The 24522-nt window shown below is 54.9% G+C and overlaps 4 protein-coding genes across 9 annotated transcripts; all 4 read left to right on the top strand.

The window, feature by feature from the left end:
* Positions 1–5627, top strand: Daxx (death domain associated protein). 2 transcript variants are annotated; one of them, XM_051187211.1, is made up of 8 exons: positions 1–145; positions 1551–1773; positions 2045–2876; positions 2953–3164; positions 3391–3592; positions 3732–4161; positions 4281–4503; positions 5382–5627. In XM_051187211.1, exons 2-8 carry the CDS (start codon positions 1567–1569, stop codon positions 5439–5441), a joined length of 2166 nt encoding a protein of 721 aa, XP_051043168.1. In that variant the 5' UTR covers positions 1–145; positions 1551–1566; the 3' UTR covers positions 5442–5627. The 2 variants fall into 2 exon arrangements, with proteins under 2 accessions (XP_051043168.1, XP_051043166.1); XM_051187209.1 differs by lacking the exon at positions 1–145 and adding an exon at positions 480–629.
* A 939-nt stretch (positions 5628–6566) lies between these two features.
* Zbtb22 (zinc finger and BTB domain containing 22) lies at positions 6567–9313 on the top strand. Its single transcript, XM_051187215.1, has 2 exons — positions 6567–6727; positions 6840–9313. Exon 2 carries the CDS (start codon positions 6909–6911, stop codon positions 8796–8798), a length of 1890 nt encoding a protein of 629 aa, XP_051043172.1. The 5' UTR covers positions 6567–6727; positions 6840–6908; the 3' UTR covers positions 8799–9313.
* Positions 9314–9420: 107 nt separating this feature from the next.
* Tapbp (TAP binding protein) lies at positions 9421–16545 on the top strand. 2 transcript variants are annotated; one of them, XM_051187216.1, is made up of 8 exons: positions 9425–9725; positions 9864–10034; positions 10232–10492; positions 12430–12828; positions 13015–13356; positions 13432–13521; positions 13630–13688; positions 15142–16545. In XM_051187216.1, exons 1-8 carry the CDS (start codon positions 9689–9691, stop codon positions 15151–15153), a joined length of 1371 nt encoding a protein of 456 aa, XP_051043173.1. In that variant the 5' UTR covers positions 9425–9688; the 3' UTR covers positions 15154–16545. The 2 variants fall into 2 exon arrangements, with proteins under 2 accessions (XP_051043174.1, XP_051043173.1); XM_051187217.1 differs by lacking the exon at positions 9864–10034 and having other exon boundaries at positions 9421–9725.
* Positions 16546–17226: 681 nt separating this feature from the next.
* Rgl2 (ral guanine nucleotide dissociation stimulator like 2) lies at positions 17227–24216 on the top strand. 4 transcript variants are annotated; one of them, XR_007834692.1, is made up of 19 exons: positions 17227–17326; positions 17546–17742; positions 18992–19075; positions 19336–19514; positions 19616–19666; positions 19752–20049; positions 20306–20557; positions 20642–20745; positions 20827–20911; positions 20985–21053; positions 21176–21250; positions 22020–22052; positions 22173–22294; positions 22381–22473; positions 22555–22666; positions 22755–22911; positions 23007–23048; positions 23390–23504; positions 23592–23741. XR_007834692.1 is itself a non-coding variant. In XM_051187212.1 (18 exons), exons 2-18 carry the CDS (start codon positions 17587–17589, stop codon positions 23798–23800), a joined length of 2331 nt encoding a protein of 776 aa, XP_051043169.1. In that variant the 5' UTR covers positions 17227–17326; positions 17546–17586; the 3' UTR covers positions 23801–24216. The 4 variants fall into 4 exon arrangements, 3 of the variants coding, with proteins under 3 accessions (XP_051043169.1, XP_051043170.1, XP_051043171.1); XM_051187212.1 differs by having other exon boundaries at positions 22755–23048; positions 23592–24216; XM_051187213.1 differs by lacking the exons at positions 17227–17326; positions 17546–17742 and adding an exon at positions 18505–18641 and having other exon boundaries at positions 22755–23048; positions 23592–24216.
* The last annotated feature ends 306 nt before the right edge of the window (positions 24217–24522 follow it).

The raw sequence follows: 24522 nt of genomic DNA on the forward strand, positions 1-24522 counted from the left end.
GAAGGGAAGGGAGAGCGCAGGCAACCAGGCGGTGAAACCAGGCCAGAGACTCGCACAGTAGGGAGTGTCAGGCTTACCCAAGACGGGAAAAGAAAATCTTACTTCGTTCCCTGGAACCCTGCACAGCTGTAGAGAACCCATCTCCGTAGGTACCACCTGGGGGGGGAGGTTCCTTCCCCTTCCAGGAGCGGGGCTCGACCACACGGCGTCGGGGAGGCCTGAGGCAGGGTGTTACTCACTGGGCGAGTGGCCTCGGGGAGCTCCAAGTGCAAAGAGCTGCTCGCCTTCCCCGAGCAGAGCTGTGCAGGCCAGGCCGGTGCCGTACGGCAACATGGCGCGCCCCGCTCCCAGAGCCCCAAGCCTCTTCCCCTGGGGCGTCTGGGTGCCGCGAGCTGCATCCTGGGTGAGCGGGTCGCGCGAGACTTCGGCTGGTGGAGAGTGGGGGATGGGGGAAAACGACCGGGTTCCGTACAGCAACATGGACGCCCCCAGGTGTGGCAGGCGGAAGCTCCGGGGCTTCCGGTCCGTAGTGGGGCCTGCGGTGGGGGTAGGGGGGAAAGGAAGGCGGAGGGAACCATGCGAGGTTCTGTGATCCGCGGTGAGGGCAGCCTCGGGAGACCGTTTCAGAGGTGGGGGCCGGGCCGTGCGTGAGCGGAGCGGCCGTGGCGGGGGCAGGCGTGGCGAGAGCGAGCGTCGGCGGGGCCTGGGTGCCGTGTGCTACCTTGCTAGCCTTCAAGGGGAGTGAGGCGGCCTAGGGCTCAACTGGGGGAGGGGGTACTTGGCGGGAAGCTGAGGCAGGACCGACCCCACCTGGGGCCGGGGGCCCAGGTACCAGGAGTACTCGGTGGTGGGCTCGCAGTCGGTTACAAGTTGCCGAGCATTGGGAGGCAAACCGGGGTGCGGTAGAGGGAGGGGACTTAGGATGAAAACCTCCAGCCTCAAGTCCCGGGTTGAGGAAACCCAGTGGGAGGCGGAATATGGAGATGACCAGAGGAGGGGACAGGGCTTCACCTCGTAGTCAAGGAGTTGGAGTTAAGGCAAAGCTCGCAGGAGGTGGGCGGTGGTGGCTCACGCCTCTTAATCCCAGCGCCCAGCGCTCGGGAGGCAGAGCTTAGAGTTCGAGGCCAGCCTGGTCAGCAGAGCGAGTTACAGCACAGTCCGGGCTACACAGAGAAACCCTGTCCTGAAAAACAAAACAAAAAGGGAAAAACTCGAAATGGGATCGTTGTGTCTGAGGGCGAGAGGTGACACCGTCAGGGTGTGGGTTTTTGTAGACGGAGTCAGAAAAACTCAGGCCAGTGGGACTTTGTACTGGGACAGGGAGTAAGAAAAAACTTCCCAGCTGATACCGGAATTGATGGAGGGGTGGAGTTCAGTGTGGGGACTTCGGATAATCCGGAGGTTTGCCCCCCTGAACTGCTTGGAACTGGTGGTTGTTGAAGACAGGGAAACCCAGGGTACCCGCTGGGGTGGGGCTCTGCAGGAGGGGCTCTCCCTGGGGTCCCCTTCTCCTTCCAGATTTCTGATCTTTACAACACTTCCTTCCTTAGGGGGATTTGATCCCCCATGGCCGCCGCTGACAGCATCATTGTGTTGGATGATGACGATGAGGATGTAGTAGCTGCTCAGCCGGGGCCCTCACACCTGCCTTCCAATCCTGTCTCACAAGGGCCAGAAGCCTCTGGTCCCTCTGAGTCCCATGGGAATGGAGGAAGTGGTAACTCAGGTGGCAGGAAGTGCTACAAGTTGGAGAATGAGAGGCTGTTTGAAGAGGTAAGTAAGCTTTGGGGAAGGCTCCTCTGTTTTTGAGATCGGGTCTCACTGTGTTGCCCTTCCTGCCTGGGGCTGTCTAGATGAGGCTGGCCTTGAACCCGCAGAGCTCCACTTGCCTTTGCCTCCTGACAGCTGGGATAAAAGGTGTGCAGCACTGTGACCTTATAGGGAAGATGGGAAGGAAAGGCTCTCTTGTTCTGACTTTCCCACTAATTCTTTTTTTTTTTAATGCCTTTCTTGTCTCCAACCCTTTCAACAAACTCTTCTTCAGTTCCTTGAGCTGTGTAAGATGCAGACATCAGACCACCCTGAGGTGGTTCCATTCCTTCACAAACTGCAGCAGCGTGCCCAGACTCTGTTTCTGGCCTCTGCAGAGTTTTGCAACATCCTATCCCGGGTTCTGTCTCGGGCTCGGAACCGGCCAGCTAAGCTGTATGTCTACATCAATGAGCTTTGCACTGTTCTTAAAGCCCATTCGAGTAAGAAGAAGCTGAACTTGGCTCCTGCACCCTCTATGCCCGGTGAACCCTCTGGTGATAATCCTCCCCCAGAGTCCTCCTCTGACCTTACACATGCTGAAAACACTGCCTCTGAGGCCTCAAGGACCCGTGGTTCCCGGAGGCAGATCCAGCGCTTGGAGCAACTGCTGGCACTGTATGTAGCAGAGATTCGGCGGCTGCAGGAGAAAGAGTTGGATCTGTCAGAACTGGATGACCCAGACTCCACGTATCTGCAGGAGGCCCGTTTGAAGCGGAAACTGATCCGCCTCTTTGGGCGCCTGTGTGAGTTGAAGGACTGCTCCTCCCTGACTGGCCGGGTCATAGAGCAGCGAATCCCCTACCGCGGCACACGCTACCCAGAGGTCAACAGACGCATTGAGCGGCTCATCAACAAGCCAGGGCCTGATACCTTTCCTGACTATGGAGACGTGCTGAGGGCTGTGGAGAGGGCAGCCACCCGGCATAGTCTTGGCCTTCCCCGACAGCAGCTCCAGCTTATGGCTCAGGATGCCTTCCGGGATGTGGGCGTCAGGTTACAGGAACGCCGCCACCTTGACCTCATCTACAATTTTGGCTGCCACCTCACAGATGACTATAGGCCAGGTAGGAAGCTGTTGGGATGACTGGGGGTCCTTTAGATTACATGGGCTATGCCCTCTGACCCTGCTTTCTCACACAGGTGTTGACCCTGCACTGTCAGATCCCACATTGGCTCGACGCCTTCGGGAAAATCGGAGCTTGGCCATGAGCCGGCTGGATGAGGTCATCTCCAAGTATGCAATGATGCAAGACAAGAGTGAGGAGGGCGAGAGACAGAAGAGAAGAGCGCGGCTCCTAGGCAACGCTCCCCAATCTTCGTGTTCCCCTAAAGTCTCCGTGGACTCGGGTGAGGTATGGAAGGGTCAGCACCTGTCAGAGATGCTCCCCTTGCCCTGCACTGGCCACCAGGGACCCCAGGGGTACTCATGGAGCAGTGAAAGAACCAAGTACTTGGGAGTGGGGCCCATTTATGGCCTGCTTACCTAGCATCCTGAGGTCCTGGGTTCGAGTCTTAGCACTACCAAAAACAATGGGGAAAGGGATTCTTTACAAGATGCCCCTTTGCCCCCCCCCCCAGGGTCCTAGTGGACTGGCATCCCAGGAGTGCCCGGCTACCTCCAGAACTGAGACTGATGAGGATGAGGACGATGAGGAAAGTGAGGAGGAGGAAGAGGAGGAGGATGAAGAGGAAGAAGAGGCCACTGAAGATGAAGATGAGGATCTAGAACAGCTGCAGGAAGATCAGGGGGGTGAGGAAGACGATGAAGAGGAAGGAGGAGGTACATACACAAACAGGGCACCCCTCTGCTGTCAGGTTCTGCTCTGTTTGGCCTTCCCTTCCCTCTCTTACTCCTAGTTCCTTTGCACAGCCCCTCTGCCTGGCCCTCATGCTAACCCTCTCCTCTTTGCTTTTTGCAGACAATGAAAGAGATAAGAGCCCCGCTAGAAGGGACTCAGAAGGAGTGCAGCAAAACAAAGGACTGCCAGGGGCAGCAGTGTCCCCTTCAGGAGCATCCCCAGAAGCTCCTAGCATGGATGCTGAGAGCAGCAGGGAACAGCTCCAAGAGCCATTCCTGGGAGAAGAGAGTCCTGTGTCCCAGCATTTTGAGCTAGAGATTGAAGCCTTGCCCAAGGCTACCACCCCATCCCCTGAAGAAAGGGACATTTCCTCTTGTAGGAAACAGTCAGAAGATTCCCTCCTCACTGTCTTGGAAAACGGGGCAGATATGGTCACCTCTACATCCTTCAATGGGCGTGTCACTTCTCACACTTGGAGAGATTCCAGTCCCCCGTCCAAGAGATCTCGGAAGGAAAAGAAGCAACTGGGATCTGGACCATTGGAAAACAGGTAAGAGCAGGCGGAAGGCAAGGAGGTGCCTTCTGATAGCAGACCTGAGGTCAGGGTCTGCTGGGAGATACTCAGCACTCCACAGCTCCTTCCTGTCCATTCATTCTCTCTGCCCTTAGCTATGTAGAGAAGCAAACGGGAAAGCAGCAGGGAAATGGGAAGGACATGTGGACCCCAACCACTGCATCTTCCCTGGTGGCCTCCATGGCTCCTGTTGCTGATTCCTCCACAAGGGTGGACTCCCCCAGCCATGGCCTGGTGACCAGCTCCCTGTGCAGCTCTTCTCCATCTCTGACGTCCCAAACTCCCCAGTGTCAGTCTCCCAGGCCTCCAAGTTATAAGGTATGTTGGGGGCTGCTGTGTTTCCCTGACATTCATTTCTTTTATTCTCCCTCCCTCCCTTATTCGCTTCCTCCCTCCTATTCCTGTTTCTCTCTCTCTCTCTCTTTCTGTTTTTTCAAGACAGGGTTTCTTTTCTCTGAGACAGGGTTTCTAAACTGTGTAACTTTGTAGACCAGGCTAGTCTTGAACTCATAGAGATCCACCTGCCTGTGTCTCCTGAGTGCTGGGATTAAAGACATGTGCCACCACCACCTGGCAACAATTCCATTTCTTATTGTCCCCTCCTTCTCCATGGGGTACTGCACCTCCCATTCAATTTCCCCATCCTAGGTGTATGTGTGTTTAGGTTTATTTTGCATAGCATAGTGGCTTATGGCTTTAACCCCACCACTCAGAAGGCAGAGCAGGCAGATTTCTGTAATTTCAAGGCCAACTGTCTTGTCTACACAGTGAGTTCCAGGCCAGTCAAGGTTATATAGTGAGAATCCTCTCTTTGAAGAAGAAAAAAAGAAAAAAAAAAAAAGATTTATTTTTACGTGGAAAGGTGTTTTGTCTCCTTATGTCTGTGTGCCACATTTGTGCCTGGTACTCAGTGGAGGCCACAAGAGGGGGCACCTGATCCTCAAGAACTGAGGTTACACAAGGCATCGAGCTGCTGTGTGAGTCTGGGTACTGAACCCAGGTCTCTCCAGCCCTCCATCCTAGTTTTGTTTTTGAGATTAGGGTGTTTCCATGTAGCTCTGGCTGTCCTGGAACTCTGTGTAGACCAGGCTGGCCCCAAACTCAGAGATCAGCCTGCCTCTGCCTCCATGTGCCACCAGGCTGGCTGGACCTGCTTCACTTTTAATCTGACTTCTCCCCTTGGGACTTTTCTACAGATGAGTGTGGCCACGCAGTGCGATCCTGAAGAGATCATCGTGCTCTCAGACTCTGATTAGCAACCTCCTGTTCTCCTGCCTCCAGAATGTTTTGGATGGCTGTGGGAAGATGGCAAGAAGTCTGTGGCTGAGCAGAGGGTGGACTGAGCTCCTCCCCTTTCGGTGGTGTTTCTTTTGACAAAGAATCAGATGTTTTAAGTTTTACACAGACACATTAATAAACAATGAATTTCTTTTCTTATTGTATTCTTGTGTTTACCTTGTGTTTCTGCTGTGACAGCTGCCATCTGGTTCAGGGTTATCCCCGTATCTGCCCTTACTATCCCGGCCCTGGACACCTCTTTGGGGCGCCCTCATCATCACCCTTCCTGGAGCCTTCCAAAGCTTAGGCACTTGGGAAGCCTTCCTAAGCCGCTTTACTTTCTCACTTGGAGCGGCTGAGTGAAAAGGCCAATCGGGGGCCGACTCAAGGTTATCTGGCCAATCCAAAAGGAGGCGGGGCTTCAGGGGTCCTGTCATTTGCTGGGAAGAGGGTTGTTGATCCCGCCAGCCAGCTAATGTCCATAGCTGGGGGTGGAGCCTGAGCAGCGGAAGCCGGTACTGGTCGTCAGTGGGAAAAGGCAGGCTGGTAGGATTAAAGGGGAACGAAAGCTTCGGCCAAATCAAGTCCCTGGTCCTCGGCGGCGGAGGGGAACTGGTGCCTTTAAGGGCGAACAGCGGGACGGTCCTTTAAAGGAGAAGTGTCGTCGTCGGTCGAGTTTTGCCAGGCGGCACAGGAGAGGTGCTGGCCTGCGCCTTTAAGGTCGCAGGTCCGGGAGGCGGAGTGGAGGCGGAGGGCGGAGGGAGTCGGCACAAGATGGCGGCGGGAGGGGCCGGGGCTGCGGCTCTGGTCGCCGAGTGAGGGGGGGCCGGGGGCGCGCGGCCAGGTGAGCGGGGATGCGCGGGGCTGAGGGCCTCTCGGGTGGGGGAGTAGTTCCAGGGGCGCCTTGGGGGTGGAGTGGGGGGGCGGGGTTCGGGGGCGGGGGCAGGCACGAGGCGGGGTCGCGGAGCCAGGGGGCGGAGCCGGGGATTAGCTGGGGGCGGTAGGGGGAGGGGCCTGCGAGTTGAGGGGGACACCCCTTCGCCCCAAGAAAGAAGGCACGAAATGCCCAGGAGGCGCGCTTTTGAAAGGCAGGCAGTGGTGGAGAAGCGTAGACTCCCATTCCCTCATTTCCTAGCTTTCTAGGGAAGAGCACTGAACTTGGAGTACTTTCTCTTGCTAACGCCGCGGTTTGATGTCGGTGCTTGGATGACTGACTTCATCCTTCTGAGCCTCAGTTGCCCCATCTGTCCCATGGGGTTGAAAGGTACACCCACCCCAGTGTCACGGGGAATAATTAAGGCCGACACAACGTTGTTATGCTGTGATGGGCTGTGACTTCTTGCAAAACCTATCACTCTTCTCTTTTTTCCTCCCAGAGACCCCCCCGGCCGCCCTCCTCTTTCCTTCGTTCCTGTGGCTGGGGGGGTGTCTCCTCCTTCCACGACATGGAGCCCTCTCTGTCACCCAGTGGGGCGGCGCTCCCCCTACCTCTGGCGCTGGCTGCCCCGCCGCTGCCTCTGCCAGCAGCTGCAGTGGTGCATGTGTCTTTCCCTGAAGTGACCAGTGCCCTCCTGGAGTCCCTCAACCAGCAGCGGCTGCAGGGCCAGCTCTGCGATGTGTCCATCCGAGTTCAGGGACGGGAGTTTCGTGCTCACCGGGCTGTCCTGGCTGCATCCTCTCCTTACTTCCATGACCAGGTCCTACTCAAAGGCATGACATCCATCTCATTGCCAAGTGTCATGGACCCAGGTGCTTTTGAGACTGTCCTGGCCTCAGCGTACACGGGCCGCCTCAGCATGGCAGCTGCTGACATTGTCAACTTCCTCACGGTGGGCTCAGTCCTTCAGATGTGGCACATTGTGGACAAGTGCACTGAACTCCTTCGGGAGGGTAGACCCTCGGCCACTACAAGCACTGTCGCTACTGCTGCAGCCCCCTCTGTCTCTGTCCCTGGTGCCAGTGTCCCATCAGGGAGTGGGGCCACTATAGCCCCTGCCAGCATGGGCTCAGTCCGCTCCCATACTTCCAGCCGGGCCAGTGAGAATCAGTCCCCCAGCAGTAGCAACTACTTCAGCCCCCGGGAGTCCACCGATTTCTCCTCTTCCTCCCAAGATGCATTTATAGCTTCAGCGGTTGGCTGTGGGAGCCGTCGAGACGGTGGCCCTGTGTTCCCAGTCCCCGTGGTTGGCAGTGCGGGTACCACCTCCGGAAAGTTGCTGCTAGAGGCGGATGAACTGTGTGATGATGGTGGGGATGGGAGACGGGCTGTGGCCCCTGGGGCTGGGCTCCGGAGGCCCGCCTGCGTGCCTGCCGGTGCTGCACCACAGAAACACTGGGTGTATGTGAAGCGAGGTAGAAATTGCCCTGCGCCAGCTTCTCTGGTTCAGCAAGACCCTGATCTAGAGGATGAGGAAGAAGAGGAAGATCTGGTGTTGACGTGTGAGGATGATGAGGACGAAGAACTGGGGGGTGGCCCTGGGGTTCCTGCAGGGGAAGAGCCTGAGGCTACTCTCAGTATCAGTGATGTGCGGACCTTGACCGAGCCTCCAGAAAAAGGGGAGGAACAGGTCAACTTTTGTGAGTCCTCTAACGATTTTGGCCCCTATGAGGGTGCGGGGGGAGGAGCAGGGCTTGATGACTCAGGAGGACCCACCCCTTCCTCCTATGCCCCCACCCACCCTCCACGCCCCCTCCTTCCGTTGGATGTGTCCGGCAACCAGATCTTGGTTTTCCCATCGTCGTCACAGGCTCCAGGCCAGCCCCTAGGGAACACGACCGAGCACGGGGCAGTGACCCTGGGAGGCCCCTCTGCGGCGGGTCTAGGCATAGCAAGTGGCTCTGGTGGAGCCCCTGGAGGGACGGGCAGCAGCGACGGGAATAAGATTTTTCTTTGCCACTGTGGGAAGGCTTTCTCACATAAGAGTATGCGGGACCGGCACGTTAACATGCACCTCAACCTGCGACCTTTCGACTGCCCCGTGTGCAACAAAAAGTTCAAGATGAAACACCACCTGACCGAGCATATGAAGACACACACGGGGCTCAAGCCCTATGAGTGCAGCGTCTGCGCCAAGAAGTTCATGTGGCGAGATAGCTTCATGCGGCACCGGGGACACTGTGAGCGCCGGCACCGGATGGGTGGGGCCGGACCCGGACCCGGCCTAGGGACTCCTACTGGGCCAGCCCTGCAACCCAAGAGGGAGTCTTCCGTAGTGGGTGGGGGCAGTAGCGGTGAGGCGAATTCGGCCACACCCCCATCCCATAGGCGTGTCTGGTCCCCGCCCAGCGTGCACAAGGTGGAGATGGATTTCGGTGGAGGCGGAGGAGCACACTGAGGGACACGCATTTTGGGAACTTAGTCTATGGGCAACGTGGCCCCCTGGGGTTTCTACACTACCCTGCTTTCCCTTATCTCTGTGGACTTGTATATATTCTAGAGGGGGCATAGGTTGTACCATCGCCAGCCGGTTCCATTCCTCAGCCCCTTCCTCCGTTCCGTCGGTGTCTCTGGAACTAAGCCTTTTTTCTACTCTCTTGGGCACACCAGTGCCTCACCTTTACGAAGCAGGGCCCACACGGCGAGGGAATGGAAATTTAAGCATCCAGGAGTCGCAGGGCCAACGGTCAGGTTGTGCTAGTTTGTGCCTGGTCTGTGTTTGTTGTGGGATGAGGCCTTTTGAGCTTTATTCTTTCCCTTTCTGGAGGGTACGCCCCTTTTTTCTGTATTACCCTACTCTCCCCAGGGGGATCCCGAATTGGTTTTTCATTAAAGTAGGCGGAGACAAGGAGTTGGTCATGTAGTATAGGTTTTAATTCTTAACGGTGATTAAAATATTTATTGGTCACTTCACTTGGCATCCCGACAACCCCTCTGTGTTTGCTGGGACCTGGCACCTGTCAGTGAGGTGGGAGAACGCGGGAGTAATGGTTCTCAGGGAGGTGACGTGGAGAGCGCGCAGCCAGTCGGAGGGAGGAGCCTAGGTTGCTTAAGGGCTCAAAGTTGGCGCTGCTGGATGATCCAGGAGGGTGTGCAGGGCGCAGAGTGGCAAAAGAAGTGGAGGCAGGTTTTGGTGATCTCGGTTTGGCTCTTGTTGGTTGCGTGCCTCCAGCGTGCAGTCAATCCTTACCTGACCTGAGCGGGAGTTTCCGGTCCCGCTCGCTGGCGTTTGGAGGAAAATGAAAGTGAAAGGGGGAAGAGGAGACTTAGAGTAGAGATCGCAGCGCCATGAATCCTCTGTCCCTGCTCATCGCTGTGGCTTTGGGTGAGCGAACCCCATTTCTTCTTGTTTAGGAAAGGGCACACTGGGAAGGAGAGGGAGGTGGTCCCATCTAGGGCCTGAAGGGGAGGGGCCGATCGTTGGACATCCTGACCACCTGGTCACCGAATCCCTCTCCCCCAGGCTTGGTGCCTGGCGTCTCGGCTGGACCGGAGGCGATTGAGTGCTGGTTCGTGGAAGATGCAGGTGGGGGTGGCCTGACCAAGAAACCTGCCACATTGCTACTGCGCCAGGGACCCAGGGGTCCACCGCCCCGGCCAGATCTTGACCCCAAGCTGTACTTGAAGGTGGATGGTGAGTCTTCGGGACTCACCTGCATCTATCGCCTCCTCTTTAGCTCACGGAGGTACTCTGGGCCTCAGTTTCCCCCTTTGTAGATAAGTCTGGATAAGTCTCCCTAAGTCTCTCGCTACTTTGTTAGCATGTGCATTAGTCCGCACATTTCCATCATTACCATCCGGGGCTACAGTTGCATCCTTTCCGTCCCGCAGACCCAGCGGGAATGCTCCTGGCTGCCTTCAGGCGGTACCCCTCAGGCGCCCCTGTACCATACTGCGAGATGAGCCGCTTCATCCCGTTCCCTGCCTCGGCTTATTGGGCTAGACATCTGAACCCGCAGCAGAGCTGCCCGCGGGCCCTGGACGGCGATTGGCTGCTGGTCAGCGTGTCCAGCACCGTCTTCAGCCTCTCTAGCCTGCTGCGACCACAGCCAGAGCCTCAGCTGGAGCCCGCCTCCATCACCATGGCAACAGGTAGCCCTGAAAAGGTGCGGGAGATGGGTGGGTAGTTTTAAAGGTCTAGATCGGCTAGTGGCCACTGGCTGAGTAGAGTTGAATGGGTCTTTTTCTCCAGCTGGGGTTCAGTATATGTACTTTTTTGTTAAGCGAGGCAGTTTAAGAGTTTATTTTCACCTTTCTTTGCAGGTCAAGAGTAAAACTGAAATCAACTGTGCTTTTTTGGGCGGGGCTTTGTAGAAGTTTGGGGAAGTCATGGTGGTTTCCAGATAGTAGTTTGAGAAACTTGTGACAGGTAGTGAGTCCTAAAACCCGAATTTTTTCCCCTGTATTCCTCCAAGGAGTAAATCGCTAGGCATCCCCCCCAACCCCGGTATAGGTGATCCCGTTTCAAAAATCAGACTGTCACCCAAGCCCACTGTAGCCTATCGACAATCAACCAGGCAAGGAAACTCCTCAGACTCGCAGTCACCGTCTGTTGTCCGTTAAATAGCGGCCTCTAGTGGGCAGAAGGAATGCGGCAAAGACGGAGGAGTCTGCCAAGGCCACTTACTGAATAGTGCAATAATGCAATGACCCTGAGTTCCCAGGGGTTCAGCACTTTGCTGGGTCTCAAGCAGTAACCCAAGTTTGTCTGGAGCTAATGGCAGTCCTTATGCCTGAGTCTCCTGTGTGCTAGGCTTACCTACCAGTATGAGTCACTGGGCTGAGGGTGTAGTTCAGTGGTAGACACATTGCCTACTATGTGTGGGTCTGATTGTTAGTGTTGGAGGTGCATGCCTATAATGCCAGCACTTGAGAGGTAGGGATGAAAAGTCAAGAATTCCATGACAGCATGCGCTACATGAGACTTTCCAACAAGAGAACTCAGTGATAGATTACTTGCCTGGCATATATAAGGTCCTACTTTCAATCATTAGCACCTCACCCCATCATTAGTCAACCTCCGCCCCCTCAACACAGATACACACACACACACACACACACACACACACACACACTGGAAAGAACTTGGCTGAAGGAAGAGAATCAATCAAGTTCCACCAGACTAGCTTAGCCTACATAGTGAATTTCAAGATAGCCTGGGCCAGAGTATTGTCTCAAAAAAAAAAAAAAAAAAAAAAAAAAAAAAAAGCCAGGCCTTTAATTCCAATACTAGGGAGACAGAGGCAGACAGATCTCTGTGAGTTCCAGACCAGCCTGGTCTACTGAGCGAGTGCCAAAGCCACAGAGAAACCCTGTCTCATAAAACAAAACAAACAACAAAAAACAAAAAACAAAAAAAAGGAAAAAAAAAAAAGATGTGTGTGTGTGTGTGTGCGTGTGTGTGTGTGTGTTTAGAAGAATGACCCAGAAGAGCACTCTACATGATGGCACAGCCACCTGGAACTCATTCTAGGGGATTCAGTGCCCTCTTCTGGAGTCTTTGGGTACTGCACACACATGGTACATTTATATACATGGAGGTACTCATACACAGAAATTTTAAAACAGCTGGACATTCGTTGGTGGTGCACGCCTTTAATCCCAGCACTTGGGAGGCAGAAGCAGGCAAATCTCTGTGAGTTTGAGGCCAGCCTGGTCTACAGAGTGAGTTCCAGGATGGGCTCCAAAACCACAGAGAAACCCTATCTTGAACAACCAAAACAAACACACAAACAAAAATTTTAAAACAATTTTAATGTGCCCTTAGATCTTGGACATCTCCAGAGTTTGATACCTGCAGTGGGCAGTGTTCGTCACAGATTGCCCAGGGCCATACCTCAGCCGCACATACACACATCCCTAGAGTTCCTGCACATTCTTAGCTATGTTGGCTTAGAACCCGAGTACAGGGAGAGCCTGGAGGTAGTATTACAAATGGAGGTGTCTCTGAGGGGTGGGTCAGCTGGAGCGTGGCCCAAGCCAATGCTCTGCTTCTCTACCTTCCCTTTCTCCTCTCCCCCAATGCCCAGTGGTGCTGACTGTCCTCACGCACAGCCCTGCCCCTCGGATCCAACTGGGAAAAGATGCAGTGCTGGACCTGAGCTTTGCCTACATGCCCCCCACTCCAGAAGATGCTCTGTCTCCAGCCACAGGTCCCCCTCCCTTTGGGCTGGAGTGGCGGCGCCAACACAGGGGCAAGGGTCATCTGCTGCTGGCAGCAACTCCTGGACTGGTTGAGAAAATGCCACCAGCCCAAGAAAAGGCTGTGGCATTTGCTGCTTGGGATGACAATGAGCCCTGGGGCCCATGGACTGGGAATGGGACCTTATGGCTGCCGGCTGTGAAACCTTTTCAGGAGGGTGTCTACCTGGCTACTGTACACCTGCCTTATCTGCAAGGACAGGTCTCCCTGCAGCTGACTGTGCACAGTGAGTCAGGGGACCTTGGCAGGGGGAGGGGATCACAGAAAGGAGCAAAGATAGGTGGGGGATTCTAGGGATCTGAGGCTTTAACATGGGAATTGGCGCCATCAGCGCTCCTCCTCTAGCATTACGGAAACAGAAGACAAACTGAGGGGAGAAGAGGAATCTCTCATTTTCATGTTCTTTCTTCAGAGTCCCCCAAAGTGTCTCTGACACCAGCACCCCTTGTGTGGGCTGCCCCAGGAGAGGCACCCCCGGAACTGCTCTGCCTTGTGTCCCACTTTTACCCTGCGGAGGGCCTGGAGGTGGAGTGGGAGCTCAGGGGTGGTCCAGAAGGCGGTTCTAGAAAGGCTGAGGGGGAGATGTGGCTCTCCAACGTCCGTCACCATTCTGATGGCTCTGTGAGTCAGGCCGGGCACCTGCAGCTGCCCCCAGTCACTGCCCAGCAGCACGGAGTACGCTATGCCTGTCGGGTCTACCACCCCTGCCTGCGAGCATCGGGTCGCAGTGCTGAAGTCACCCTGGAAGTGGCAGGTAACCTGAAGAACCTCTGAACCAGGGTGGAACCTTGGCAAACACCAAGCTCATATGCACTGTCTCCCTTGCTAGGCCTCTCCGGGCCTTTGGTGGAGGATGGCATCGGCCTGTTCCTGTCCGCCTTCCTCCTTCTGGCACTCATCAAGGCACTAGGTTGGATGGGTGAGTGAGTGGACTTGCTCCCCAGGACATTTCCCACCTACTCTCTGAAGTCTCACACCTCTCCCTCCCCCTGGCGCTCACATCCCTCCCCCTCCATCTTTCCTATAGCTGCCTACCTGACCATTCCTGAAGACACGAAGGTAACAGCTGCCAGCCTGGATTCAAAGGTAACAGTGCCCGTTTCTGGGTCTTTCCCTCCTCGTGCCCTGTTATTCCGTGGTGGGACGCTAGTTGCGGGCATGGCAGGCAGCTACGGGTGTAGACTTGATACAGATCTGGTCTAAATCCTTTGTCCTAACTATAGCTCACCTCAGACTTTCCAATCTGGGGGTCTTTTTCCTCAGGTGCAGTTCATTCTGTTAGAGATGTTAAGTCATACATACAAACTGAAATAATTAGTAGCTACATAAAAAAAAAAAAAAAAGAAGAAGCCAGGTGGGCCATGCTTCTAGGCACAGCACTTCAGAGGCTTAGGCATAATCTTGAGTTCTAGGCTGCTACAAGGAAACCTCGGCTCATCAGGGAGTGAAAGAATAAAATGAAACAGTCAAAATAATTTAATAATGCATTTATTATAGTTTAGTTGAGATAGGTCTCATGTAGCCCAGGCTGACCTCAAACTCGACACACAATTGAGGATGATTTTATTTGTTTTTGTTTTTTTTTGAGACAAGTTTTCTCTGTGTAGACCAGGCTGGCCTGGAACCCAGAGATCTGCCTGCCTCAGTTTGGGGATTAAGAGGGGCTCACACCGCCATGCTCAGCTTTTTGAGGACAATCTTAAACTCTTCATCCTTCTGCCTCCACTTCCAAGTGCTACGATTGTAGGAGTGTCACCACCCTCAGTTAGTGAACCTTTCTTTTGTAATTTTTAGAAATTACATTTATTTATTCATGTGGGCATGTGCACACCATAGAATACACATGGAGGTCAAAGAACAGCTTGGGGGAGTCGTTTTGTCCTCCAACCATGTTGGTCTTGGGACCCCCTGAGCCACCCCACTAGGCTATCTTCCTTTTTGGATATTTTATTGTGTGTGTATATGAATGTGGGGTGTGTGATCACATGTGGCTGGATGTCAGAGGACAACTCTGGGGAACCCATTTTTTCCTTCAACCTTGTGGGATCCCAGATCAACCTCAACTTCCTGCAATTGACGCCTGCCGAGCCATCTCACCAGCATACGTTTTTACTTTTAAAGTGTAGAAGACAATCAGAATCCATTACAGAGGGAAGTGGGTACCATCAAAGTGCAAGGGTAGGTGATAGCTAAAGGGACCGCTGTGGAGGAAAAGACTCTCATAAAGTATGAAAGAACAATGGCCAGGGAAACCATTGTGAAGTCTACATTAAGTCTCAAATCTTATCTATCCAGAGTATTTAAACATGTAAACATTGTAAGACATTCCAAAGCTCAGCGCCCAGCCCAGGGGTAGAGTTTGCTTGATCTCAGATGACCCAAAGGGCCTTTGAGAAGATGGCTCCTCTCTTGTAGACCATTCAACACTGTCTGACAGGTGGGAAATGCCAGTGACATCCTGTCCCCCCTCTATCCCCCATAAGGATGTTTCTAGATTACCCAGGAGGAACTCACTTCAAATTCTCCACTTCTCTTGCAGAAGTCACAGTAAAGGCATTCAGTTCAGTGGACGCCATCCTCATCTTCCTCCCCTGAACATAGTCCCGTCAAGTCCTCTTCTACTCTGTCCATCCAGTGGCTGGGGTTTTCAATATCTTACTTTTGTTGTTGTTTTAAACCTTGTTTTGGCCTTGGCTGGCCTGGGCTGCACCAAACCAACCAGGCTGGTATGGAAGTCCCAGAGATCCATCTGCCTCTGCCTCAGGAGTGACGGAAGTCATTGGCCACTGTGCCTCATGATTTCTTTTTTATTTAAGATACATCTAGCATTCTTAAGATTCTAGGGGGTGGTTCTCAAAAATTTGGGTCCCGATACATGTTAAAAATGACCAAGGAGCCCAAAGAATTTTCTTATGTGGGCTACAGCTATTGCAACTTAACTAAAAAAAAAAAAAAAAAAAAAAAAAAAAAAAAAAAAGAAGAAAAAAACCAGTCATGGTAGTGACATATGCCACACTCTGGAGGCAGAGGCAGGTGGAATTTCATGCCACCCTGATCTACAATAGGGAGTTCTAGGTCAGCCAGTGTGAGGTCCTGTTGAGAGAACTAAACACGAGAATATATAAGCATGTCGTGGTGGTGTCACATGCCTTTGATCCCAGCAGTCAGGTTGGCAGAGGAAGGCGGATCTCTGAGTTCTGAGGCCAGCCTGATCTACAGAGTGAGTTCCAGGACAGGCTCCAAAGCTACACAGAGAAACCGTGTATTGAAAAACTACAAAGTGTGTGTGTATGTATGTATGTGTGTGTGTATATATATAATCATATATGTGTACATATGTATGTATGTTATACAGATTTGTTTTATATATATATATATGTATATTTATTATACACGCACTGCAGTCCCTCCTTGAGAGCCACAGGATCAAGAGCCACCATATGCTCTAGAGCAACAAGGGTTCTTAACCTATAGGTCATGATCCCATAAGACCATCGGAAATAATCAGAAATTTACGTTAGAATTCATAACAGTAGCAAGTCACAATTATAAAATAGCAACAAAAATAATTTTATGGTTGGGCTTACCACAATATGAGAGACTGTATTAAAGACTGTAGTATTAGGAAGGTTGAGAACCACTGCCTAGATAATTATGAAGACTAAGGGAGCATAGTATCTTAATGTGCTGGGGGCCTCTGGGACAGCTCTCGATGGTTCCAGAGCAGAACGGTCCCCGAGTCTCCCATGACCGACCACCGCCTGCCTCTCCAGCTCGCCTCTCCTCTCAGACCACAACGTTTCCTCTACCTGCTCTACCCTCGCTGTCTGTGGGCTCCGAGTGTCCCGGGTCACCGGCCGTACTTAAAGGATGTCTGTCTGTCCTTGCCCTCCCGCCGGGCACCGGTCTAGTCGTGTGCCAATAAAGTTTTTCCGAGTTTCCATGCGGGTCTCTCGTTCTGCTCTCTTTATAAGCACAGCGAACCTCTAGGTCGCCTCCGAGCCCCTGCCATTACGCGGTCTTCCCACACACACAGCCACCCTAGGAACTGCACGCACTCTGGCACACTGGAAGACCCGAACTCCGAGAGCGACGGACCAGAGCGGAACCAAGGCGACGGAAAAGCCGCCGAGGCGTCTCGGGGAGGGGCCGGAAGCCCGAGAGTGGGCGGGCACAAAGGCGGCCCAGAAAACCCGGGGCGGATTCGCTCCATTGCACTCGCGCTCGCGTGCAGGCGTGGGCAGTGTCAGTAGCGGCCCGCAGTAACGGGGTCGCGCTCCCACTCAAGCGCTTTCCCAGGGAGTTGAAGCATTGTTCTTGTTAGAGAAAGATTTAAAATTCCGTCCTCGCTCTCCCGCGGAGGCCTGGGCCAGGACTCTGATCTCCAGTCTGTCTGTTCTGGGCGATTGGGGCTTCTGAGTCTCCGAGCGGGATTGCAGGGGGCAGTGGAGTGGGGCACCTGGCGCCTGGGTCCTGGCCCCTGGCGTCCAACACTTCCCTAGTCGGCGGCCCTGGCTCCTGTCCTCACTTCCTTCCCTTTTTGGCTCCTGCTGTCGGGCGGACGCGGGGAGGGGGGGAGCGGAAAGGGCGGGAGGGCCCGGGAGTCCGGCGGGGCTGGGGGGGGGGGCGCGGAAAAGCCCGGGAGGGGACTCGGTCGAGGGCCAGAGGCCGACGAAGAACGGAGGTCCAGGACCCGCGCGCAGCCTCGTACCCCTCCCGAGCAGGTCAGAGCCGGAGCACCGGGTGACCCTGCCCATTCCGCACTTGCGATCCCTATAACCCCTAACAGCACCGAGAGCCCTGGTTTCCCACTCCTGTGTGCTCCCCAGCCTCCCTGAGGGGCGAGGGATTCCCACCCAGGTTCCCTTCCCTGCCCGTCTCCCCACCGCCCGTCTCCCCCACGCCCGCCTGACTCCACCCCCACCCCACCCGTCTCTCCCCAGGCGCCCCCATGGCTTGACCCTGCTGGTTCCTTCACTCGGCCATGCTCCCGCGGCCCCTACGGCTGCTTTTGGACACGAACCCCCCCGGGGGAGTCGTGCTGAGCAGCTTCCGGAGCCGAGACCCCGAAGAGGGTGGGGACCCAGGTGGACAGGCCGTGGGCGGGGGGCAGGAGGAAGAGGATGAGGAAGAAGAAGAGGTGAGACGCGGGTGACGGGAAGCAAGGCATTAAATATTTCCGAGACTCTTCTCGTTTTGGTGTCTCTGGGTCCCTCTGTCTCTTCCTCCCTGCCTCGCTCACATCCGCACCTCTGGGTATCTGGCCGCGGAGAGTCCAGGTGTCTCTAGTTCTCCCTGTCGGTCTGACTCGGGACTCGCCTGCAGGAGTCTGCCGAGTTCCTGCCTCGAATGTCTGGCTGACAGGCCCCTGGCTGTGCCTGCGGGGCTCAGGTCCTCTTTGCCCATGCCCGCCTCTGAGAGCTATCTCTGGGCAGTTGTGTCTTGGTCCCTGTCTCCCTCCAGGTTTTTGTTTGGCGGGGAGGGGTTTGTTTCCACAGTAACCAGTTCCTCAGCCTCTAGGGTTGGGGAGGGAAACCCTCAGATTTCGCCGCCCCTTCCCCCACCCCCAGTGCTGGATTGAATGCAGCAAACCAAGAGGTACTGACACTTGCAGAGATGATCCCGGCTTTGGTAGAGAGTAGTCACCTTCGTTCTTAGGGACTAATAGTTGTGGCCAGCAGTAGGACTTGGGGGTCTAGAAGTCAGATTCGGAGCCCCGGAGGCCCTGAACTCCTGGGTCCCGACATTTGGTGAAGTTACGATGACTGGCAAGGCTGGTTTTTCGGGATCGGTCGGGGGAGGGGCTAGGGCCACATGACTCTGAGTCTGCCTCTCCCCCCCCCCCCCCACATCATCCTTACTTCCCCTTCTTGTGACTGGGATTGGGGCCGCCACCTTCATGCCCGGTGCTGAGATTTAGTGGAAGCTGCTTTCGCATTCGGGAGTCTATGAAGAAGACTCCCTTTGGGCTCCTCTGGTTCTGTCAGGGAGGGAGGGGCATATGACGAACTGTGAAGTTTCAGCTTCCCTGTGCTTCAGGTCTCTCTACCTTTGGCTTTGTGCCTCTTCTGGCTACCGGCTCCCGCCCTTTTGTACCCTGCTTTTTGTTGGGCTCAGCTGGGGGGAGGGGGGATTTGGGTGTGTTCCTGCATTCAGTTGAAAGCCTCACTGCAAATTCTTCTGTTCACCGTAAAGGGGGGGGGCTGTCTGAGCCCCATTGGGGGTAGACCTGGGGTCACCAGCACCCTCTACCCCTCGTACTCTCTGGTATTGTCCCCCGCCATCACAGGTGAGGGGTACAAAGGGAGGAGCGGGGCCTGGGGAAGAATGGCTGGGGACAGGGGGCTTGAGGTGATATGGGACTGACTTCTTTTTCCTTGCTCCTCCAGGCTCCTGTGTCTGTCTGGGATGAGGAGGAGAATGGTGCCACCTTTACTGTCACAAGCCGCCAGTATCGGCCTCTTGACCCCTTGGTGAGGTCATGACTTTGACTTCTCACCTCTGACCCCTCACCTCTCCATCCTTTCTTTGATTTTTTTTTTTTTTTTCCTCTCTTTTTGGCCAGAACAGTGGGTTGGAGGTCAGGAGTCTAGGCTAGGACTCTGTGTGGTGTGATTTAAGCCATGTGCCCTATCCTTTCTGAACCCTGGCAAAAATGAGCTGGGTGTGGATTACCCTAGGCATCTAGCAGTGGGACTGAGGAGATCCGTGAGCTGCCTCCCGTGTTCTCCAGGCTCCCTTGCCCCCTCCTCGTTCCTCCCGACGGCTCCGTGCTGGCACTCTGGAGGCCCTGGTCAGACACCTGTTGGATGCCAGGACATCAGGGGTTGACATGACTTTCACTCCAGCCTTGCTGGCCACCCACCGGGCCTTCACCTCCACGCCTGCCCTGCTTGGACTTGTGGCTGACAGGTCAGGGACCGAGGGTTGAGGGGCCTCCTGGACTTCCTCCAAGCCCTCACTGCACCAGGGGGTTGGAAAGCTGCATAGGTAGACCCTCTCCTCATCCCCAGGCTGGAAGCCCTCGAGTCACATCCTCCTGGTGAGCTAGAGAGCACCACAGGGTGAGTGGCCCCTGACTCTACCTCAGGCCCCTGTGAGGAAGCTGAGGTTAGACCTCTGACCCTTGACTGGTTCCCTTTCTCTCAGGGTAGCCATCTCTGTACTTTCAACCTGGCTGGCCTCTCACCCTGAGGATTTTGGCTCTGAGGTCAAGGGTCAGCTTGACCGCCTTGAGAGCTTCTTGCTTCGGACAGGGTATGCAGCTCGGGAGGGTGTTGTGGGGGGCAGTGCTGACCTCATCCGAAACCTCCGGGCCCGGGTAGATCCCCGGGCCCCTGACCTTCCTAAGCCCCTGGCCCTTCCTGGCGATTCCCCTGCTGACCCCACGGATGTCCTGGTGTTCCTCGCTGACCACTTGGCCGAACAGCTGACCCTGCTAGATGCGGTGAGACCTTGACCTTTGACCTTATGCTCTCTGATCCCTTACTAACCCTTTCTTGGCTCCAGATCCTTTCCTTGCTTCCTGGAGCCCCTCTTCCATCTTCTGCTCTGCCCCTCCTTCTGCCCCTCCTCCCCCTGGCTGTTTACCCTGAGTTCTGTGCCCTGCTGGTCCCTGGTCACTTCTAAGAGCCTCAGATCCCTGATATTGGAAACGTACCTGGCTTCACTATAAGTTTTAACCTGTGACCTCTGTCCTGCAGGAGCTGTTTCTCAATCTGATCCCCTCTCAGTGTTTGGGAGGCCTATGGGGTCACAGAGACCGGCCAGGACATTCTCACCTCTGCCCATCCGTCCGAGCTACTGTTACACAGTTCAACAAGGTGGCAGGGGCAGTAGTTAGCTCTGTCCTGGGGGCCACCTCAATTGGAGAGGGGCCAGGGGAGGTGACTGTGAGGCCACTCCGACCCCCACAGAGGGCGCGGCTCCTGGAGAAGTGGATCCGAGTGGCGGAGGTGAGAGAGCAGTCCTGCTGGCTGGGGATTGTGATACGGAGAAGAGCCCTACAGCCTTGATCGTGTGTTTTCGGGTCCTCACAGGAGTGCCGCCTGCTTCGGAACTTCTCCTCAGTCTATGCTGTTGTGTCGGCCCTGCAGTCCAGCCCTATCCACAGGCTTCGGGCAGCCTGGGGGGAAGCAGCCAGGTGGGAGACCCCAAGTGTCTGAAGCCTGAGGTACGAAGGTGAGCCAGGCCTGTGCTCAGGGTCCTGCTCTTCCTCCTCCAGGGACAGCCTCAGAGTCTTTTCCAGCCTGTGCCAGATTTTCTCAGAGGAGGACAATTATTCACAGAGCAGAGAGCTCCTCATGCAGGTGAGGCCAGTCTCACCTTCCCCAGCCTCTGCCCCTGCCCCTCCCCACCATCACCTTGTTTTGTCACCACCAGGAAGTGAAGCTGCAGCTTCCTGTGGAGCCGCACTCCAAGAAGGCCCCAAGGTCTGGCTGCAGGGCTGGGGTGAGTGACCAGTGGGGCTGGGAAGGGGCAGCTCACCTGCCAAGGTGAATGAAGACAGTTCTTCGTGGAGGGGAGAGAAGGGTTTGTATCCTGATGGGAATCTGACCCTGACCTCTCTGCAGGGTGTGGTTCCATACCTAGGCACCTTCCTGAAGGATCTTGTGATGTTGGATGCAGCCTCCAAGGATGAGTTGGAGGTCAGTGGTGTGTGTGTGTGTGTGTGTGTGTGTGTGTGTGTGTGTGAGAGAGAGAGAGAGAGAGAGAGAGAGAGAGAGAGAGAGAAGGAGAGAGAGGGAGGTCTGTTCTGGAAGGCTTAACAAGTGTACTTGAGTCAGACACACTTCCCAGAGAGGCTACAAGGTAGAAGCAGCAGAGTACAGTTTCTGGAGCCAGGTTCTGTTGCCCTGGCACGTAGTTCAAACTCTGCACTTCAGGGGCTGTCCGTATATGTTCGGCTATCTATATTAGGGAAGTGGTAAATGCATACATATTTGTCAAGTGCTTAGAGTATACTGGAAACATTGGCATATGCAGGTTATTAAATGTACAGACACAGACACTGAATAACTGGTGGTGGTGTGAGGGCCTCCCTAGCATGTTCAAGAACCTGGGTTCCACCCCCAGTGCTGCAAAGGAAAATGCTGAGGTTTCCAGAAAGTTCTGTGCTTGCTGTGAGTCCAGTTTTCTCATCTAGAAGCTAGGTGCTTTCTCTTAGACAGGAATTTAAAGTGGAGCTGGGTGTCACCTGGAATCCCAGCACCGTATTCAGGGCAGAGGGCAGCCTGGGCTACATAACAAGTTCTAGGCCAGCCAAGGCTACACACGAGACTCTGTGTTGTGATGAGTTTGGGCTGGGATATGAATGGGAGAGGGATGGACTCCCAGGGTCTGAGTGGCTGTGTTTGGGGAGTGCTCTGGTGCTGGAGCAGGATTAGTGCGTTCACCCCTGTCCCTCTGCCCTTGCAGAATGGCTACATCAATTTTGACAAGCGGAGGAAGGTGAGAGGACTGTGGGGCTGGATGCTGGAGCTTTCTGTCCATATCCCAGGGATGGGGAGAGGGAGACAAACTCAGGGCCCCCTGAGTTCTGGCTCCTGCAGTTTGAGGGCTCCTTCCCAGGAGTTTGCTGTCCTTTCGGAGCTGCTGCGCCTCCAGAATGAATGTCGTGGCTATGACCTCCGACCTGACCCCGACATCCAACAATGGCTCCAGGGGCTCCAGCCATTAACAGAAGCTCAGAGGTGACTGCTGGGTGGTTGGGTCCTAGGACTCAGGTTGGGGACATGGGTGGCATGTCCTGACATCTTCCCATGGCTTTCCTTTCCAGTCACCGTGTGTCCTGTGAAGTGGAACCACCCGGTACCAGTGACTCTCCTGCACGGATGCTGCGCCCAACGCTGGTCGTCTCGCAGTGGACAGAGTAGGAGCACTGCTAGTTGGGAGCTGGTTTCATGGGGACTCGCCACTGCCCCTGTGGTTATCTAATTTCCTGCTTCTCCAGAGTTCTGGGCTCTGTTGGAGGCCCCACCCCTCTTTTGCCCTGGGATCAGCCCAGCGTTGGAGGAGATGAGGCACCTGGAACACCCGCTCCTCTGCTGACCAGGCTGGCCCAGGTGAGTCTTCTCTGCTCTTAACTCTTTGACTACGCCAAGCCGTTTCTTTTGCCTCCCTTCCTTCACAACCTCACCTGTTTGCCCCTAGCACATGAAGTGGCCATCCGTCTCATCTCTGGACTCTGCCCTGGAAAGCAACCCCTCCTTGCATAGTCCTGCTGGCCCTAGTCACCTCTCTCCTCCAGCCTCCTCCCCTAGGCCTTCTCGAGGTCACCGCCGCTCAGCCTCTTGCGGATCTCCACTGAGTGGGGGTACAGGAGAGGGGGCCTCTAGGGGTGCTGGATGTGGGGCAGGGGTATCCGGACCAGGGTCCTCTGATTGCCGAATTATCCGAGTCCAGATGGAGTTGGGGGAAGATGGCAGTGTCTACAAGAGCATTTTGGTGAGGGAGCCTGGGACTGGGCAGGGTGGGAAGTATTACAGCATTAGACATCAGTGTCATCTTGGGTTTGGGCAGCCAGGACTCAATTGTAGCTTCTGTGGGAATCTTTAAGCTGTTATTTGATGCTGATGGCAACTGTGTTAGCAGCCAGTTTTCCTTCAGAGAAGTATCCTTGTACTGGGCACCACGTGGGCTGGCTTACAGGGTACTGGCAACCACCATAATAGATTTCCTGTTCATTTTAAAGCATTGGACCCAGGTGACCTTTTTTTGGCTGGGTTGGAAGGATAGGAAACAGGTCAGCATGATATACTTATTGCTCTTCTGGTCTCATTTGCAAGGTAACAAGCCAGGACAAGGCTCCTAGTGTCATTAATCGTGTCCTTAAGAAAAACAATCGTGATTCTGCAGTGGCTTCAGAGTTTGAGCTGGTACAGCTGCTGCCTGGAGATCGAGGTGAGCAGCCAGGGGAGGAAGGGAAGCGGGTGGTGGTGGTGGGGGTGATGGACACATGAATGCTTGACACCTGGTCTGAACCCACAGAGCTAACCATCCCGCACTCTGCCAATGTCTTCTATGCTATGGATGGTGCATCTCACGATTTCCTCCTTCGGCAGCGCAGAAGGCTCTCTGCTGCCACACCGGGTGCCACGGGTCCCTCTGCCTCAGGAACTCCCCCAATCGAGGGAGGAGGGGGCTCCTTTCCCAGGATTAAAGCCACAGGGAGGAAGATTGCACGGGTCCTGTTCTGAGGATGAAGTCCTGTTGGTTTACAGAAGTCATAGCACTCAAACCAGGTGTGAGCAGCCACCAGTGGTGGCCATCACACTAGGGCAGAAATCCTGAAAGGTGGCCAGTGTCTGTGGGACAGTGAAGTGCCATTTGTTTACCAAACCACCAAGAAAGCCAGTGGCGTGGGACTGGTGGTCATATAACCAAATTGGACCCCTGCATATAGCTTCCGCCTCTGGAGAATGAGGCGTACTGTCAGTGTTGGGAAGAGTGCTAGCTCCTGCCACACACTAGCCTGTGAAGGGCCGAGGAAAGGCCCAGAGGCTCTAAGCCAGGGCAGAGGACAATGACAAGACGCTCTGTTGGGACTTTCTTGTCCACTCGGGGGGTTCTTGTCACTGTGACAACACTATAATAAACCAAAACACTACCTGAATTCTGTTCCCATCCTTTAGTGTACACAACTGGGTGCTAGGACTGAGGAGTGGGATGGGAAAAGGCAGAGGACAAGGGTCAGTGACCCCACTCCCAGGAGATCCTGGCATAGCTCAGCGATGACCTGCTTGGCAGCATGCACAAGGTTCTGGTCCATCCTGGAACCTGAGAGCAAGGTACTGGTGACAGTTAACCTGATGACCTTCACTCCCGGCTCTTGCCACAGACCCTAAGGAGCAGGGGCCCCTGAAGGACAGGAATCACTGCAGATGTCTCTCAAGGCAGAGCTCTCAGAACAACTTTGTGG

The sequence above is a fragment of the Phodopus roborovskii genome, unplaced genomic scaffold, assembly GCF_943737965.1.
Source record: "Phodopus roborovskii unplaced genomic scaffold, PHOROB, whole genome shotgun sequence".
Classification (NCBI taxonomy): domain Eukaryota; kingdom Metazoa; phylum Chordata; class Mammalia; order Rodentia; family Cricetidae; genus Phodopus; species Phodopus roborovskii.

Excerpts from the sequence above, each read along its gene's own strand:
- Daxx (XM_051187211.1), top strand. The coding sequence starts at position 1,567 with ATGGCCGCCGCTGACAGCATCATTGTGTTGGATGATGACGATGAGGAT. Across the intron at positions 3,593-3,731 it reads CGATGAAGAGGAAGGAGGAG|ACAATGAAAGAGATAAGAGC; the intron begins GTACATACACAA and ends TGCTTTTTGCAG. Across the intron at positions 4,504-5,381 it reads CCAGGCCTCCAAGTTATAAG|ATGAGTGTGGCCACGCAGTG; the intron begins GTATGTTGGGGG and ends ACTTTTCTACAG.
- Zbtb22 (XM_051187215.1), top strand. The coding sequence starts at position 6,909 with ATGGAGCCCTCTCTGTCACCCAGTGGGGCGGCGCTCCCCCTACCTCTG.
- Tapbp (XM_051187216.1), top strand. The coding sequence starts at position 9,689 with ATGAATCCTCTGTCCCTGCTCATCGCTGTGGCTTTGG. Across the intron at positions 10,493-12,429 it reads CTCCATCACCATGGCAACAG|TGGTGCTGACTGTCCTCACG; the intron begins GTAGCCCTGAAA and ends CCCAATGCCCAG. Across the intron at positions 13,522-13,629 it reads CAAGGCACTAGGTTGGATGG|CTGCCTACCTGACCATTCCT; the intron begins GTGAGTGAGTGG and ends TCTTTCCTATAG.
- Rgl2 (XM_051187212.1), top strand. The coding sequence starts at position 17,587 with ATGCTCCCGCGGCCCCTACGGCTGCTTTTGGACACGAACCCCCCCGGG. Across the intron at positions 22,053-22,172 it reads ATTTTGACAAGCGGAGGAAG|GAGTTTGCTGTCCTTTCGGA; the intron begins GTGAGAGGACTG and ends GCTCCTTCCCAG. Across the intron at positions 23,049-23,389 it reads GTGTCTACAAGAGCATTTTG|GTAACAAGCCAGGACAAGGC; the intron begins GTGAGGGAGCCT and ends CTCATTTGCAAG.